This window comes from Anguilla rostrata, chromosome 8 (genome assembly GCF_018555375.3).
Source record: "Anguilla rostrata isolate EN2019 chromosome 8, ASM1855537v3, whole genome shotgun sequence".
NCBI lineage: Eukaryota > Metazoa > Chordata > Actinopteri > Anguilliformes > Anguillidae > Anguilla > Anguilla rostrata.
This window is the reverse complement of record NC_057940.1, coordinates 51,960,959-51,976,861: the sequence shown is the minus strand read 5'-3', so window position 1 is coordinate 51,976,861 and position 15,903 is coordinate 51,960,959. Positions and strand designations below refer to the sequence as shown.

General features: G+C 50.4%; 1 protein-coding gene across 5 annotated transcripts in view; it reads right to left on the bottom strand.

The window, feature by feature from the left end:
• ncaldb (neurocalcin delta b) overlaps nt 1-15,903 on the bottom strand; it is a 33,606-nt gene continuing 17,703 nt past the window's right edge. For 2 of the 5 annotated variants that reach the window (XM_064348700.1, XM_064348701.1), the window contains 3 exons: nt 5,247-5,643; nt 2,903-3,008; nt 1-2,423 (listed from right to left, as the gene is read on the bottom strand). In XM_064348700.1, the coding sequence (XP_064204770.1) occupies nt 2,326-2,423; nt 2,903-3,008; nt 5,247-5,624 (582 nt within the window). In that variant the 5' untranslated portion in view covers nt 5,625-5,643 and the 3' untranslated portion in view covers nt 1-2,325. Of the gene's footprint in view, nt 2,424-2,902; nt 3,009-5,246; nt 5,644-12,318; nt 12,524-13,523; nt 13,675-15,472; nt 15,834-15,903 lie in introns of those variants that run through there. The other 3 variants (XM_064348704.1, XM_064348702.1, XM_064348703.1) reach the window with 3 other exon arrangements.

The window sequence follows — 15,903 nt, the reverse complement described above, 5'->3', positions numbered from 1 at the left end:
TCTCTCTCTCTCTTTCTCCGCGTGTGAGATATGCGCACAACAGCCTGGAGGATGTTTTTGTGCGTGCGCACGCGCTTTGCAGAGCATGCTGTGGCAGAGAACACCGCACAAATGCGTTTCGATTTTCCAAAACACTCGAGTTCCGTTGTATTACTATTGGTCACACTTAAAGGGTCTGTGTACACTCAAATGACATGTTAAGACTTATTTATTAAGTCACTGACAAGCGGACAGTGAGCAGGTAGTAAGAAGGTAAAGCTCTAACTTAAGTGTAAGTTAGAAACAATTGCTTTAAACGTTTTTCTGGTATCTTCAAATTTGTTCATGTCAATTTAAATGGGTAAGTGCATTGTGCCAATCCGCCACGAATGTGAAGCCAGGACAAACTCTCCCTAAGGACATTGTACATTTCCACATCGACATAACTCGTCTCAAAATGCAAATGTTTCAGACAAAAATAAAGCGATAGATAACAAAAAATACATGCACATCCAAAAACTCAGACAGGTGCTGTACAGAACAGAAGACTGAAAAGGTTCTCCCAGTGCAATAAATTTATTAACAACAAAACATCACTTCTTTTTCTTTTTTTTTTTGGTGTCAATAAATTTATGACACCGGGGAGCATATTCAGTGTGCGGACTCTTCCCATTTATACAGACCAATTGAGTCAAGAAGATGGATGTGCTGACATGAAATTCAATGTCTTTTGCCATTTAAAACATCTGGAGAGAAATTGCCATGTCAAAGCAGAAGCTACTTTTATTTTATTCTGAATTCATCTCACGTTTTCACATTGATCCTTATGGCCTGATTTACCGAGACCTTCAGCGCGTGCAAAAGCTTTTATCACACGGACAACTAGTAACGCAACCAACGATTTGGTGCAGAACGAATACCCTGACCAATCACGGGTCATGTTATTGGTTTTCCATGGGCTAAAAGGCTTCGCACATGCTGAAGGTCTTAGCAACCCAGGCCCTCAAAGTGTTAAATACACTTAAATAACGTGAGGTCCTGACCTGACTACAGCAACACACAAGCAGCAAGAAAATCATATTACTTCTCCATTTCAGGCTTACCTACCTGTCTGTGAACCGTTTTATTAAAATGTACGCCATACTTAATAAGTAGTGACATATTAATTCAATGCCTTTTGATTGTACACATAGGCCCTTAGAATAACGAGTGACCGCTTCATTTTTTAATTATTCAATGAGGACGTCCTGTGAAGGGATTCCACCCTGCCCCCCCCCCCCCCAACCCCCCCAACCCCCCCAAAATGTCCTTGCCCCCCAGTGCTCACTGAGGTTCACAGAGACACCGGCACCCTGCGGAAATCCCCCGCCTTCACTTCCACTGAAACAAGAAATCAGCACCCAACTAGACACGCTGCATCTCATAATACTCTTACAAAATGGTGGAAACGTGCTAACGTTGCCACAACCTTAAAGAAGCATCGAGGGAACACGTCGAGCTGGACGGCAAACCAAACATAATACAGCAGGTTGAGTAAATGAAACAAAAACCCTGATTAAATACGTAAGACTACATTATCCTAATTTAGGTTTAGTAGCCCAGGAATAGGACAAATCCACCCCCCAAAATGACTGTACCGTAAAAAAAAAAAAAACACATCCTGTACGTTCTCAGCTTGCGCTTTCTCTAAGGAATAAAGAGCTGAGAAACCTACTCCATTTTGCATTCTGTCCGTGCCCACCAACCACACGAGCTTCCCATTGGTCTTCTTCACAGCCGAGAGGTCAGAGGTCAGCCAACTCCACTTCCTGTGACATCATTTCAGCGCAAGGGCCTTAAATCTGTGAGGGAGTGCTAGGAAGTGCCAGCCTTCACCCCGTTTCTGCATGTCCAGTTCTGGGGGGGGCACGGAAAACGTCCCTCTACAGTGGTGATTAAAATGGGGGGGGGGGGGGGGTCGTTTCTGCTTCACATTTTTGTCTCCTTTTAGAGTGTCCGTAACACTGGATGTGATCTCTACGTTTCGACTCTGCCAGCGTGAGGCCAGGGCTGAGCGTGGTGCATACATGCATGTGTGTGAGTGTGTGTGTGCGTGTGTGTGTGTGTGTGTGTGTGTGTGGGAGTGTGTGTGTGTGTGTGTGTGTGTGTGTGTGTGTGTGCGTGTGTGTGTGCCCCTCACTCAGCAGCCAGCTCTGCTACTCCAGTACCTTGTCTGCACGCAGGCCCCTGAGACCCTGCGCTAGCTCACTATGGGGTCAGATTAAGAATCAATAAGCAAGAATCAAAGAAATGAAAGATTTATAAATAAATAAAAGCGCGATCTCAGACGCGTCCGGAAGCCGAGCGTTAGAACTGGCCGGCGCTGCTCGGGTCGCACTGCAGCAGGCGCACGATGGACGGGTCGTTCTTCGCTCCCTCCACAAACTCCTCCAGGGACAACTTCCCTGAAACGGGCAAAAACAAAAACACGTCAACACTTCGACTTGTAAATCCAGTTAGGAAAAAATACAACGTGGCTAAGTTTGAACAAGGCCGCTGGTTCCTATCAGGGCCTCTCAGTCAGTGAGCTTGTAGTTCCAATTCCCCCCCAGTAGGTGGAGTGAGTTTCCTTTACAGTACATTCCAGTCCTCCCCAACCAGGACCTGAGACCGTCATTATGAGAACTCACACCAGAGGAAAGAAAGAAACTGCTTTTCATCGACACTGGTCGCTGGTCACAACCCACAAAAATCCTTAACGAGAGCAAAACTCTTGACCTAATTCTGAGACGAAGTCATGCACAATGCGAGATCAATTTAACCCTAGCAAACCCGCTGGTTGCAAACATGTCGGACGGATGCTGCCTGCTTTGGGCCCGGTCAGCACCAGGGTCCGGCGGAGCTGAAAGCCGTGGACCGCGGGCTATCTGCCGAAGAGGCTCACCGTCACGGTTGGTGTCCATTTGCCGGAAGATCTTGTCAGTTCTCTTCTCGGGCGTGGACTCGTCCTCCGGCATCTTCATCACCGAGGACACCATCTTATAGATAGCCTGGAGACAAGAAGGAAGAACAAGATGGGGGGGGTGGTGTCAGAAATCCACAGGCACTCTGTTTTGGGTGACCCGTACACCCTCTCAATCAGAGGGAAAACAGTTCAGAGTTAACGAGCACACACAAAAACAAGCCCAGCTAGATCAGCCTCGAAGGCAGGGGGCCAATCGCTCGCCCTCCGGATGCTACATCTGACAGATTACAGCGACCAAAACAGGCTTTTAAAAACACCTCCGGCGAGGGAAGCCAAATTGCAGCCCCCTGACAAATATCTACTTCGCGGGTTTCTCGACGCCCCTGAGGCGCCGATCGAGGACACGCGGGGGCGCTCCGAACGACCAAAATCTCTCGGAACTCGTTGGAGGCTCTCAGACGACAACGGCGCAATTGTTCTGCTGTCACCCTGTAACGTCGAGTGCTCTTTCTTTCTGAAGCGGGGTGGGGGATGGGGGGGTTTGGGGGGTGGACAGTTTTTCGGGGCGGCATTGTGACGGGCCATTACGCCGACGGGGGAGTCCCTTAGACCCCCCCCCCCCAGCCCCCCAGACCCGCGGGCTAAAATTGCGCCGGCAGTCTGTCGCGGGGGCCCCTGGGCTGTCGGACGCAATTTAACCCTTTGACCGGCTCACTATGCACCTCGCCCCCCATCCACCCTGTCACTCACGTTCACAGCGCCATGGCAACGCGGCCACTCCAAAGCACAGAATCCTAGTGCGGGAGTCACACTCTAAAGGGCGGACCGTTCGGCCCGGAGTGACCGGGGACCGGACTTACCTCCAGAAAATTACATCAGTGATTTTAATAAGAACCCGCACAGGAACAAAAGCTCCCCCACCCTCACCCCCACTGGCCAGACTGGGTCAAATACGTATTGGTTTAGAATTCAAATACTTTTCTGTACTCTATTGATCTAGCCTGGTGTAACTGAGCCTGCCAAAATGACCAGAAAGCAGGGTTTGCACTTTTTGAGAGTATTTAATTGGCTCCAACACACCAGATAAGATCAGTAAAGCCTAGAAAAGCGTTTGAAACCAAAACAAATACGTATTTTACCCAGGTCTGGAGCCAACACTCTCAGGAGATTTATCCTGATAGTTATCCTGATAGTTTGAGCAAAGCTAACCTCCCCGCTTCAAACTTGCAGCCTCTCAGGACCACGCTATGCCCCTTGTGACCACGCTTGCGGTTTTAAGGGGCATCTGAGCCTTTGGGAGGGCAGTAATTGCCCTGGTGAGATGCTCAGCCTGGTTAGAGATGCGTGAAGCAGCACCGGGAGCTTCATTGTTTTTCTGAGATCGGCTTTCAGACGAGCACGGCGGCTTGGTGTCACCGAGGCTCGCGTGTCTCCAGAGCACGGTACCCAGATGGCACACGGCTATTTGGCTCCATTTTAGTTAAAAAGTAATAGAAACAAGATTTAAAGTCTAAATATAAGACAAAAATAATTACGGAGATTGACTTGATTTTGGTTTTTGCAGTGATGACCTCACTGTAACCCTGCAGTCATGTTACATAAACGATTCTTTCGTTAAAAGATCAACATTTCCAAACGCTCTCCAGATGAAGAGCACAAGTGCGTGAGACACTACACACAGGTGTCCAGCACTATGAAGCAGCACACGCTGCACGTGTTATACACGCATGTCTAATTCAGAGCAGTTGGTGGCTCAATACAGTTTTTACAGTTGCAGCAAAAAAAATAAAAGCCCTGGGCTGCGATAGATTGGCGCCCTGTCCAGGGTGTATTCCTGCCTCTCGCCCAGTGCATGCTGGGATAGGCGCCAGCTCCCCCGACCCGACCAGATAGGCAAGATATGGTGGGTGATGGATGGAACCCTGGTGCACTTCGAGAAATGTGGCTGAGAACTGCACACGCAAAACTACAAACAGTTTATCTGATGTGGTCTGCCATCGCAAAGTGTCCATCCAGCGCTCTCCCACACATCCACAGTCATCCAAATATGCGAGCGTAATTACGGCTATTATTCAAATGGACGGCAGCTTTTATTCTCGAGATGACAGGGAACAGTACGTGCCGATTCTCCAGGGCCAACCGCGTCTCACCGCCACTAATATGTTTCAGACAGGGAGGCTGCGGGTTCGAATCCTGCAGCGTGACGCCAGAGCGATGGGAGCGCATGGATTCGCCAGCCAGCATTAAAAGTGGCCCAGGATGCTAAACGCACCGAACGGAAAAACAATTCTCAGGACATAATGAGAGCGACACGCGCGCTTACCTGCACGATCTCCAGCATCTCGGACTTGCTGATGTAGCCGTTGCCATCCAGGTCGTACATGCTGAAGGCCCACTTGAGCTTCTGGTCGAGCCGGCCGCGCGAGGTGACGCTCAGCGCGACGATGAACTCCCGGAAGTCTATCGTCCCGTCGCCGTTGGCGTCGAAGGTGCGGAAGACGTGCTCGGCGAACTTGGAGGCGTCGCCGTACGGGAAGAAGTTCCCGTAGATCTTCTTGAACTCCTCCAGGGAGAGGGCCCCGCTGGGGCAGTCCCGCAGGAAGCCCTTGTACCACTCCTGGATCTCGTGCTCGGTGAAGTCAGTGTTGTCCACCAGGTCCTGCACCATCTCTGGGCGGAGCTTGCTGTTCTGCTTCCCCATGTCTGCGTCTTAGTTTTAGCTGCAGATGGGAAGGGGGGAGGAAGAGGGAAGGAAGGAAGGAAAGAGAGAAAGAGATAAAAGAATTCAATTAATTTTACATTGCATTTACTTAGCAGACGCTTTTGTCCAAAGCGACATACAAAAGCGCATAACATGGTCATTGGAACAACTACAAAACAAAGGTTCGATAAGATAATAATGATCAACAGGTACATGAATTATGCTGTATTTCACTGCATCGATAAGTTTTCCTTGTTCCTTGTTCTTTTTTTTTTTACTACTCTGTGGTAACGTGAGCGCATACTTGTTGTGTAACAGTTTGAACTCGAGCAGGAGAGCAGAGGCGAGGCGGTGGGCGGCGGCATCAGCTGCAGAAACCGCGCGCGGGCAACGCATTGGCGGGTAAGCCGCCGTCACACCGACACAAACGCCGCCACCTGCATTTATTCTGTTTGTTTGTTTTTTTTTTTACTGGTGTTTCACAGCAAGTCTCTGCAACACACGAACTCCTCCGCTAACTGAATGTTCCGCTTTCCTAACGAGGCCGATATTCGCCGCTCGGTGGAAAAAGAAAAAAAAAAGAGACGCTTTCTTCTCACGGTGAGCTGAGAACAAGGGATTTTGCACAGAACAAAAAGTCAACACCAAGCGTTTTTCTAAAAAAATGTTTTTTTTTTAACCGATGATAACTCGAGCCCAGCGAGGAAAAGACAGGCCGTGACAAATGACCAATAGGGACACACAGCGTTCAAATGAAGTGTGAAGAATGAAGAAAGTGTAAAATATGGGTCTGGGTTTTATCTTTCAGTTTGGGCTCATTTCCAATTAGACCAGGGAACCGTGATTAGACATTAGCCAAAGATTACCTCTACATCAACAACGAAAGAGGATGAGAATTTTAAATCAAATCAATCCAATATTGACCGAGTCCTTTCTGTAACCTGAGTCGACAAATTCACTGGATGAACAGGAAAAAAAAAAAGCACTTCTTTGTATGAAGATTAAGAACTAAGCTACAGCTTACGTAGCTCAGACATTCACATCAGCCTTCAATCAACACAGACTTCCAGTAAGGCGTGTTCTTCATAAATCGCATCTCATAAGCAGCTCTAATTAAACGTGAGCTGAAAAATCAACACCATTTTCAATTTAATCTTTGAGTAATCCTACCCATGCACGCACGTTCAACAGCCTGCACAGAAGAAGCAGTGAGCTAAATAAAGTGTGGGCACATTAAAATGGCAGGCCAGCAAACCTCCCCTGAGCCTCTACTGCAGCGCAACCACACAGGTCACATGACAGGTCACAAACTGAACAGCGCGTGCGAGAGCCAGGCTGGATCTTTCTGAGCACCTGAGCAATAGCCCCTCCCCCCAAAAATGCAAACACTTCACCCTATAGGTGGTTTCCATGGAAACTGCCACTGATTGCACAGGTGTGAAAAACCTTGTTAAGGGGAGGGAAGCTGTTTTACCTCCCCTCAGGGGAGTCTTGGGTTTGTAACACCAGTGAACCTTAAATGCCTGGGGCCAGTGCAGAGTACTGAGGCTGACCGCTGTTGTTGCTCATCTTCCTCCTCCTCTTCCTCACACACGCACGCACGCACACACACGACACACAGCACTGAGTAACGACACTTGAGAAGGCCCAGCTGCATGGAGAGGGAAGCAGGTCTATGTCTTTGTGGTAGATGAGGGATAAGGGAGAGGAGCGGAGGGTGTGTGACACAGCCACTGCTGCATATGAGGAACTCACCTGCTCTCACATAACAACAAGACGTAAAATATGGAAGTGAAACATGTCTTTAATGTCGTTTTTCTAATGATTCATTTTGGCTGTGCTTTTTTTAATCCTTAATGTAGGAAATGCTGAGAAAGACCTACACAATGGTGAAAACAAAGCCCCTTGTGCCCAGGGGAAGACACAAACCTTTTCCACCCCACCCGTCTCCCACCAGAACTCTCAATACAGCCCTTACTCACCCTCCAGCTATGCAAAATATGCTTGGTTGCTGGGTGGGAACCCTGCTGAATGGGGAACTCCAGTGAGGTGGGAATAATGTGATTCAGCGGTGGGAGGGGGGGTGGGGGGGCGGGGGGTGACTGAGCGTCGTCGGGAGAGGGAACCTCGGCGGTTGCCCGAGTAACCGCCTGGCGTCGCGCCCTCGAGTGCCAGCTTTTATCACCCCGCATTCCCACCCGTGCCCGTTTACAACAGCGCTGGCACCGGGGACCTGAAGGCTGAAACAGTCACACAACGCGGCGCAGTGCATTGTGGGTGCAAAGGGATATTTACTCTTTCCCTTGTCAAAGGGATCCGCCCAAGTATCTGCCAAGATCAAAAAAACCACAAACAGAAAGACCCGCTGACCCCGTTAAGGTCAACAACAGGAAGTGGCTCTCTCTTCGTCAAGCACAGAAACAGCTTTGCTTTCAAGTTACGATGGGTCGAGCGGTTTTTGACACCCAAGAACATCTTCGCGTACGTTAACTATTTCCAGCATCAAAAGGAAGCAATATAAAAGGGACAGCTCTCGGCTGACGCGAGACCTCATCTTGCATCCGAGCTTGGTCTGAGAGACAACGATGCTTTCTCCCCCAGAAACGCACCCACTGTCAGGACATATCAAAGACACACGAGTGACACTAGCTTCGCTATCTACGAGTCTTTACTTTCCTTTTCCTTTGAAATGAAATCGTTTGCATGATGTTTCTCCAACAGACACGCTCACCAAATCTACCAAAAGAGGCCAAAAAGACCAAAAAAAAGTCTAATTAATGACAGAGGCCAACTTCACCACAGAATTTATACAAAATTTCGGTTTCACAGAGAAACTTTAAGAGTTACAAGTGAAAGTCGGTCGGTCCGAGAAAAGGATCACAGGTCATCCGGCTTCAAGTTCAGCCTTGATAAGCTGGTTGGATTCTCACGAATCGCCAGCTCACAGACAAACTGCTGTTGAGCTCCATATGACCCTTGTCCCGGGCCTGGCTTTCTTATCTCACCGAAACCGGGGAAGGAACAATCGTTTGTCTGTCCAGCCACTTTGCAAATGTTTCATGAGGTAACCATGATAACGGAGAGGAAAGAGACTTTTGAGAGTAAGATTATGTAATGGTTATGAAAGCAGCGATGCTATTGGCTTGTCGCAGAAACCAAAGCGTCATTGTCGCTGAAGCTGTTATTAGTCAACGCGCCACTGGGCACCCCTAGCAGAGTTCTCGCCGTCTACCTTGGACGAGTTCAGCTGCGGCTCCCGCATCAGTACCCAGTTTTGGCCTATAGGATCAGCTCCAGGGTCGGGCCTTTAGGATCAGCTCCAGGGTCGGGCCTATAGGATCAGCTCCAGGATTGGGTCTATAGGATCAGATCCAGGATTGGGTCTACAGGATCAGCTCAGGAGTCATGGAAGATCCAGATTGCTAGGATCAGCTCGGATTGGGCTTAGGATCAGCGGTCGCCAGGATCAGCAGGTGCCTAGGACAGCCAGATTGGGCCTATATGTCAGCTCTGATGGCTAGATCAGCTAGGATTGGGCCTAGGATCAGCTCCAGGATTGGGTATACAGGATAAGTCTAGCATTCAGGGGTCATGACCAGTCTGTCTGGTTCCCTGCTTTGTCCTCATGCAGCTCTTCTCTCTTGTGGAGGAACTCTTGGCTAGATAAGCAGGGGGTGAACAAGCCTAAGGAAGCGCGGGGGGCCTGTGGCGCATTATTAGAGGATTGTGCTGCCTCACAGGGATCATGGGCAATATCAGAGGGTTTTCCTTCGCCAAGCGAAAGTGAAAAATTAGAAGAAAAAAATAACGGATAAAGAAGCCCTCAAAATCAGGGAAGCAACACTAGAGTACATTTAAGTATCAGGGGGATGGGTCACTGTCAACAGTAGCAGTGCTACTAATGTAATGAGTTATTTTTATTGATACTACTGTTGCGATAATTACCACAATGATGTTGATAATAGCTGATTGATGAAAACAGGAATGATGATAATGACGATAATGATGGACGACGATAATTATGATTATTATTATTATTATTGCCGTCATTAGGATGGTTTTCCTTGTAAGTGCTGGCACAACGGACATTAATACCTACATTAACCGACTGCTGACCACCATTTGAGGAGCCAGGATCCCGCCGGCCTTGCTGAACGTCTGAACTCAGCGCCTCGAGAGGTGTGTCACGGGAGAGCAACGCAGGGGAACGTTCTAGAAGCAGGGCACCGCCGAGCCTTTTCGACAACCAACTCAGGCAAAGGTCAGCCGTGTTCCGAGCGTGTCAGCCCCCTAAATAGCACGCGGCGGTGCGTTACTCAATCTCAGAGACCCCAAAGGACCCCCCAACCCCCCGCCCCCCCACCTCCTCACCCCACTCTGCCCCACCCTGCAAGAGACATTCCTGATGACTGGGATGACTGGCCCTGAACGAGGGAAACGGCATGTTGGAATTCCAGCAGTTGTAGGACCTCCGTTCCCTGAGCCTCGTCAGAATGAGGGTGGAAGACCTCTGGGAGACCGGAGACAGAGCCTCCGCTAGGCTAAAATGAAGGCAGGGGTGTGGGGGTGTGTGTGTTGGGGGGGGGGGGGTCTCTGTGTGACTAATGGGATAATGCCAGGGGGGTAATGCCTATTACCAAAAACAGAATGGCCCTTTAGCCCTTGTGTGAGATCACAAATATGAGATTAGAACGTTCTCAACTGAACATTCTAATGCTGATGTCACAATCCCTACCGGCAACTGAAAGCAGCGGAGTTCTAGAACACTGACTTAGAACTTTGAGAAAACATTCCAAAATACCTGCTCTTCAAAGGGATAAGGGGGATCATCACCCATACTCTCATGCCTAGGAGACCCCCCCCCCATTCCCACCTCCCCCACCTGCTGCTGACACCTTCCAGAGTGTTCTGTTCAGGGTGGGGCTGTCAGAGCCTGGCTATCTGATCCCTCTCTCCGCCCATCAACTGAAACCAGCCACTGCAAATGGCAGGGCACAAAGTGCCAAAGAAACGCTGCTTTCTGAGAGCGAGGCTATTTACAGTGGCGTGATTGCACACGCATCAGGATCCAGCTGGGGGCAGGAGGGCTATGACTAACATTACCCATTAGAAATAGCTATCAGTCAGCGCAAAGTGAAATGTCTCAGCCACAGGGCTGGTGGTTAGCACCGGATGAAACCATTACAGGAAGTCACGTCTGCAGCCTGCTCAAAAAATGTACATAAACATAACCCAGCACATGCGTGTCAGGAAGTGCATCACATGACAATAACAGCGGCGGGCAAATCGGACAATTAAGCAGTTTTAAAGAAAAACTTTCGATAGCGCATACGATGAACGCCACTTCAATTCCCGCTTAAGAAGCGCTCAGGAAGGCGGGCCGCCGTGCCTGCCACATGGCCCCCGTCGCGCGAACGTCACACGCACACGAGACACCAAACGCCTCGACGTGCGTCTGCTCCAAGGACAATCCAATCCTGAGGCCGCTGAGCCAATCCGCTGGGTCTAAAATGGGCGCGCGTGCTTATCGCCCGCAATGCCTGCGGATGAGCTCCCGGGCTGCTCGATTCCCCAGAAGCAGGAGGACTTACCGGGGGGGGGTGGGGGGGTATTTTTAAAGAGCGGCGGGGACCAGCAGATTAAGAGGGATGAGGGGGTCAGGTTATGCCCGAAAGGATCGCTCCCGACAATAACCCTTAAGGCTCTTAAACGCAGAGGCCGTGTCACCACCCGGGCGGTTACGTAAGAGGGTGGGGGGCGGGGCTGGGGGCGGGGCAGGGCCGCGTGCCGACCGCCGCGATGGCCGCTCCGCGTGCTGCGACCCGTGGCGCCAGGTGGGCGGGGGGGCGGGGTTCGGTACGCATCACCCAAACGCCACAGGCACAGTTCCCCAACGCAGCTCGAACAGAACACAAAGCAGAACAGACCTGCACCATCTGACACTCCGCTCACCTGACCTCTGCCTCTTCACCCGTAAGGCATTCACGGGGCCACTGGTGACAGGTTACAGAGCCGCCGTATGCGTGATATGGCAATATCCCGGCGATGTACTACGCGTAATGCGATACACTGTACGGTGATGCGATATTCGCGTGGTACATTGTAGTAATGTCGCGTCTGTAATGTGATATACTGCAGCCAAAGGCTCTTTTGTGCCCTGGAATCCATTCTCAGTCCTTCATTACCCGCTGAGCTCCAAGTTTTTCACCACCGGCAACAAAATGCAGCCACGGATGACAACAACACCAACAGTCCATAACATCTACACTCTCTATATCTCTAATTCCATATCTCAACCTATAACTCCACACGTTGGCTACGCCTTCTTTAATGCTTTTGCTATGGTTCTACAGACAAGGAGAGCGTAGGTGTTAAAAAAGTGACCCTTGAAGCACGTCCAGGGGGTCACCTCCAGCATTCCAGGCTAAATAAGTGCCACCACCCCAAAAAACACTGCTCACTAGAACTTTGCTGACGCCCCCCAAAAAACACTGCTCGCTAGAACTTTGCTGACGCCCCCCAAAAAACACTGCTCACTAGAAACTTTGCTGACGCCCCCTTTTGCACACGACAAAGTTCCCAGTTCACCACCATGCAAAAACAACACCAACAGCACAGAGACAGGGATGCGAAAAACCTCGACGCGAACACAGCGAGCGTTTCACCCGAGCGTAGCCCACGGGGGTTTAGTCACCTCCAGGAGACGCTGTGGCCCGGCCACCGTGGAGTTACAGGGCACCTCTTCGCGAGAAAAAACGCCAAAATTCAGCCGGGTTAAAGCTCACCACGAAGAGCTCGGCTCATCTCCCAGAAAAAAAAATCAGCCTCCTCTCGAAGTAACCCACCCGCCGGCAGCCGCGGTATTTTCCCCCGTCGCGCGTTGGCGGACCGGCGGCTCGTTCGCTGGTGAAATAACCGACCGTGGCGGCGGGATTAGCGTTTAACCGCGCGGGCCGAGAGCCAGTTTTTTTTTTTGGGGGGCGCTCTCCGGTTACAGTGTGAGCGCGTGCGCTCGTCGCGGTCACGGGCCGTATCGGGTGGAGAGCCGTCGCCGCCGCGCAGAAACCGGAGCCCCCCCCTCGTCGCCGCGGTTACTGGCCGCGAGATTGCGATCACGCGCCGCTCCCCCCCCACCCCCCAGCGGAGGAACCCACACATGCACAGCATCAGAAAGGTTAGAGCGAGCGTTACACAACCGTTTCCACAGCCCCCCCCCCAAAACAGAGGCGGAGTCGCGTCGACTGCGACGAAAGGCAAAAACAAGAAACGAGGACTTTATCTGAATTGGTATGAAGGAGTTTCGATAAAGCGCATAGGCCTCGCTGTGACGGCCTTACGCTTTGCTCTCCAGCGAAACAATCAGGGCAAATACGGTATTGTTAGGGTCACACCTGACGGACCGTTAAATCGATCAACGCTGCTGTGAGAAATCGATAAGAATACGGATACCTCCGGTAGTGTAACCGTAGTGACAGAGAACCTGCCAGTGGACCCCTTAAAGGATCGCTCAACGGGACGACATCCCAACAAGCAAAAACACAAACGTGCTGCTGGACCTGGTCACCAGTGACACACCTTATAATAATGGAGGTGCCTCTCAAGGCTTAATTCATATTCAAGTAGATCAGTGGTCTCCAACCCTGGTGCTGGAGAGCTACAGGGTCTCCTGGTTTTAATAGTGACTCTGCACTTCATGAATCAATTAGAGCAGTTGATTACACAGTTAACTCAACTCACCCGGTGTCTTGGGTCTCAGTTGGGTGCTGATTTTAAGGTGAAAACAAAAAACCAGCAGACCCCGTAGCTCTCCAGGACCAGGGCTGCAGACCGACCACCGCGCTAGATGTACCGACAGCACGTAGGGCTAATTCATGCGGAATTCAGAGTAGGCGCCATTACCGTAAACAAGGCCCGCTTGAATCCGTGGGCCTTCCCTCAGAGCTGCTCCGTGTTCAGGTTCAACGTCTCAGCACGTCTTCAGCAACAATAAGCGCACCTCAAACGACAGGGTGCTGCGAGACGGGGGGACGCGAGTCGTCTACTTTTTAAACCACGTTAGCTTGGGTGAAGGAAATGGACAGAGCCCTGACATTTGTCTCGAATGTGTCTCGCCCTACGAATTTGCCCCGAAAAACAGCCAAGCCTGCTGGTCTGCCGAGGCTGAGCTTGGATTGAGCTGATGTTCTCGCTCCGACCTGGAGGAGTTTAAGGGATGACGCTTATGCAACACACGAGAGTGCCTATTTATACGCTATTGCTGCCGCTTAGCCCTTTAGCCGCTCACGCTAATCAGCACAGGCAGTCAGCTGGCCTGAAGGAGGGCCCTTTCTCTGGGACCAAGAGCAGATCTGCCTCTGGTAACCAAACAGCCAAACACTTTCTCCAGGGGCCCCACCCCTATGTGATGCTTTTTTTCTTATTTCTTTTCATTTTTAGTCAAGTGGAACACATATGACTGATCTGTACTCTAACGGGAACATATGATACTACACTGTGTTAAACAAGGTACAGTACAAACGCTGCATGTTCCCGTTAAGGTACTGATCCGTGGTCTAACAGGAACATGTGCTACTACACTACGTTAAAAACGGTACAAACACAACTAAAACCTGAGAGACGTTCAAGGCGAAGGTCCCGCGTAACTATTTCCAGCCGAACATTTCGAAAAACAGTGTCAAATATGAGTCAGTGAAAGGGCTTTGCCGAGCAAAACATCTGAGAATCCAGAAAAAAAAAGAAAAACTCCACGCAAGCTTAATTTCCTCCTGCTGTAGTCCGTGAGCCAGGAACAAAGAAGGGTAGACAGGAGGAGGAGAAAAAAGAACACAGAACAAATTTGTCCCTCGTTTATTCCGACTCCTCCGACAAGAGTAATTCAACCAATCAGGAAGAGCCAGCCCCCGCGAGGGCCGACGAATGAGGCGCACGGGCGGGAAAGGGGGTTTTTGGTTACAGGGCGGGAAGAGAGAGGAAAAGCTCTCGGGTCGACGTTTACAAGGCCGCAAACAAAGGGTCAACAAGGAGTCCCCGCCAAACACTCAACACACAGCAGCCATCAACGGGCAGGCCGGACCAACCCCCCGCCACCCCCCACCCCACCTTCACGAGGCCCAGAGGAGGGCGGGAGTAGCGCGGGGATGTGAACGGGAACCCGATGATTCCGTCCTGCTCAGGGAACGTCGCCCACCGAGCGAAAAATGCCCCCTCACCGTCCACCCCCCCCGCCAAACCCCCCCCATCCCCGGAATGGATACCTGTTCACAACTCCAGTCGCCGGTTCAAATCCTTGAAAAATAATAAGTCGTGAGCAAGTGATTGTCCTCACTACCTACGGAATGCCTTAGCGATGGAGGCCAGCGTAGAGCTTATAATGCTTTTCACTTCACCGCCGAAGCAGATGTTCCCTCTGACTTTCCGTAGAATTTACATAAAAAAATAAAAACTCGAGGCAAATATAGCGGAACGCAGGCACTCTCCATCTGCAGAACCCCACAGCTGCGTCTTCTCACAATAGAATCCACCACAATGGAACGGGACACTGCCGACCTCTGACCCCCTGCACAGAGGAACCCTTCTGAGGAGGACAATGATAACGCCCACACAGCTGTCAATCACCATTGGCCTCAAAAAAGTTCCAGCTTCTGTCCTGCCTCATATTTCCACACAAAGCGCACAGACTGTCAAAGCCCCCTTCGCAAAAAACCCCATCATCTCGATTGTTTAAGGCTGTTTAAGAAATGTGCCCTTTCTTTGGATGCTCCAGGCAAATACGCAACGCTTTAAAGTCTGTAGACTTAAACTGCCCAAATCCACAACATTATAAAATAATAATAATGACTCTCTCTTACCCAGTCTGCTGTTGTTGATGATTGGTGTATGTTCCTTAAATCAACTTTGACTGGGAAAGTTGATTCAATCTGTTCCACAAGGTTATAATCCCATCAGTGTACTCACAGCTGTTAGGGGTGTCAAAGAGTGGGGTACTAAGAGTTCTTGTTCAGTTTACCCTTAAATCCAAACAAAATCAAGCTATCCACCAATCAAGGTATCCATTCAAAACCTATCCTTGCGTAAGCTTTCTTCAGATGAGAGTCATCCCCCCTGACTCCGGACCATCTGCGCGGTGGCACTACAGAAATCTGCCCCGTGACTCCGCAGATTCGCAGGTTAGGAATTTCACACCCACGGTTCATGTCACATTCCAAACGACGGTCAGCTGCTCCTTCCAACGCAGCAGCCCCCACACGCCAACCGGCACTTTGCTTCCACTGCAAACATG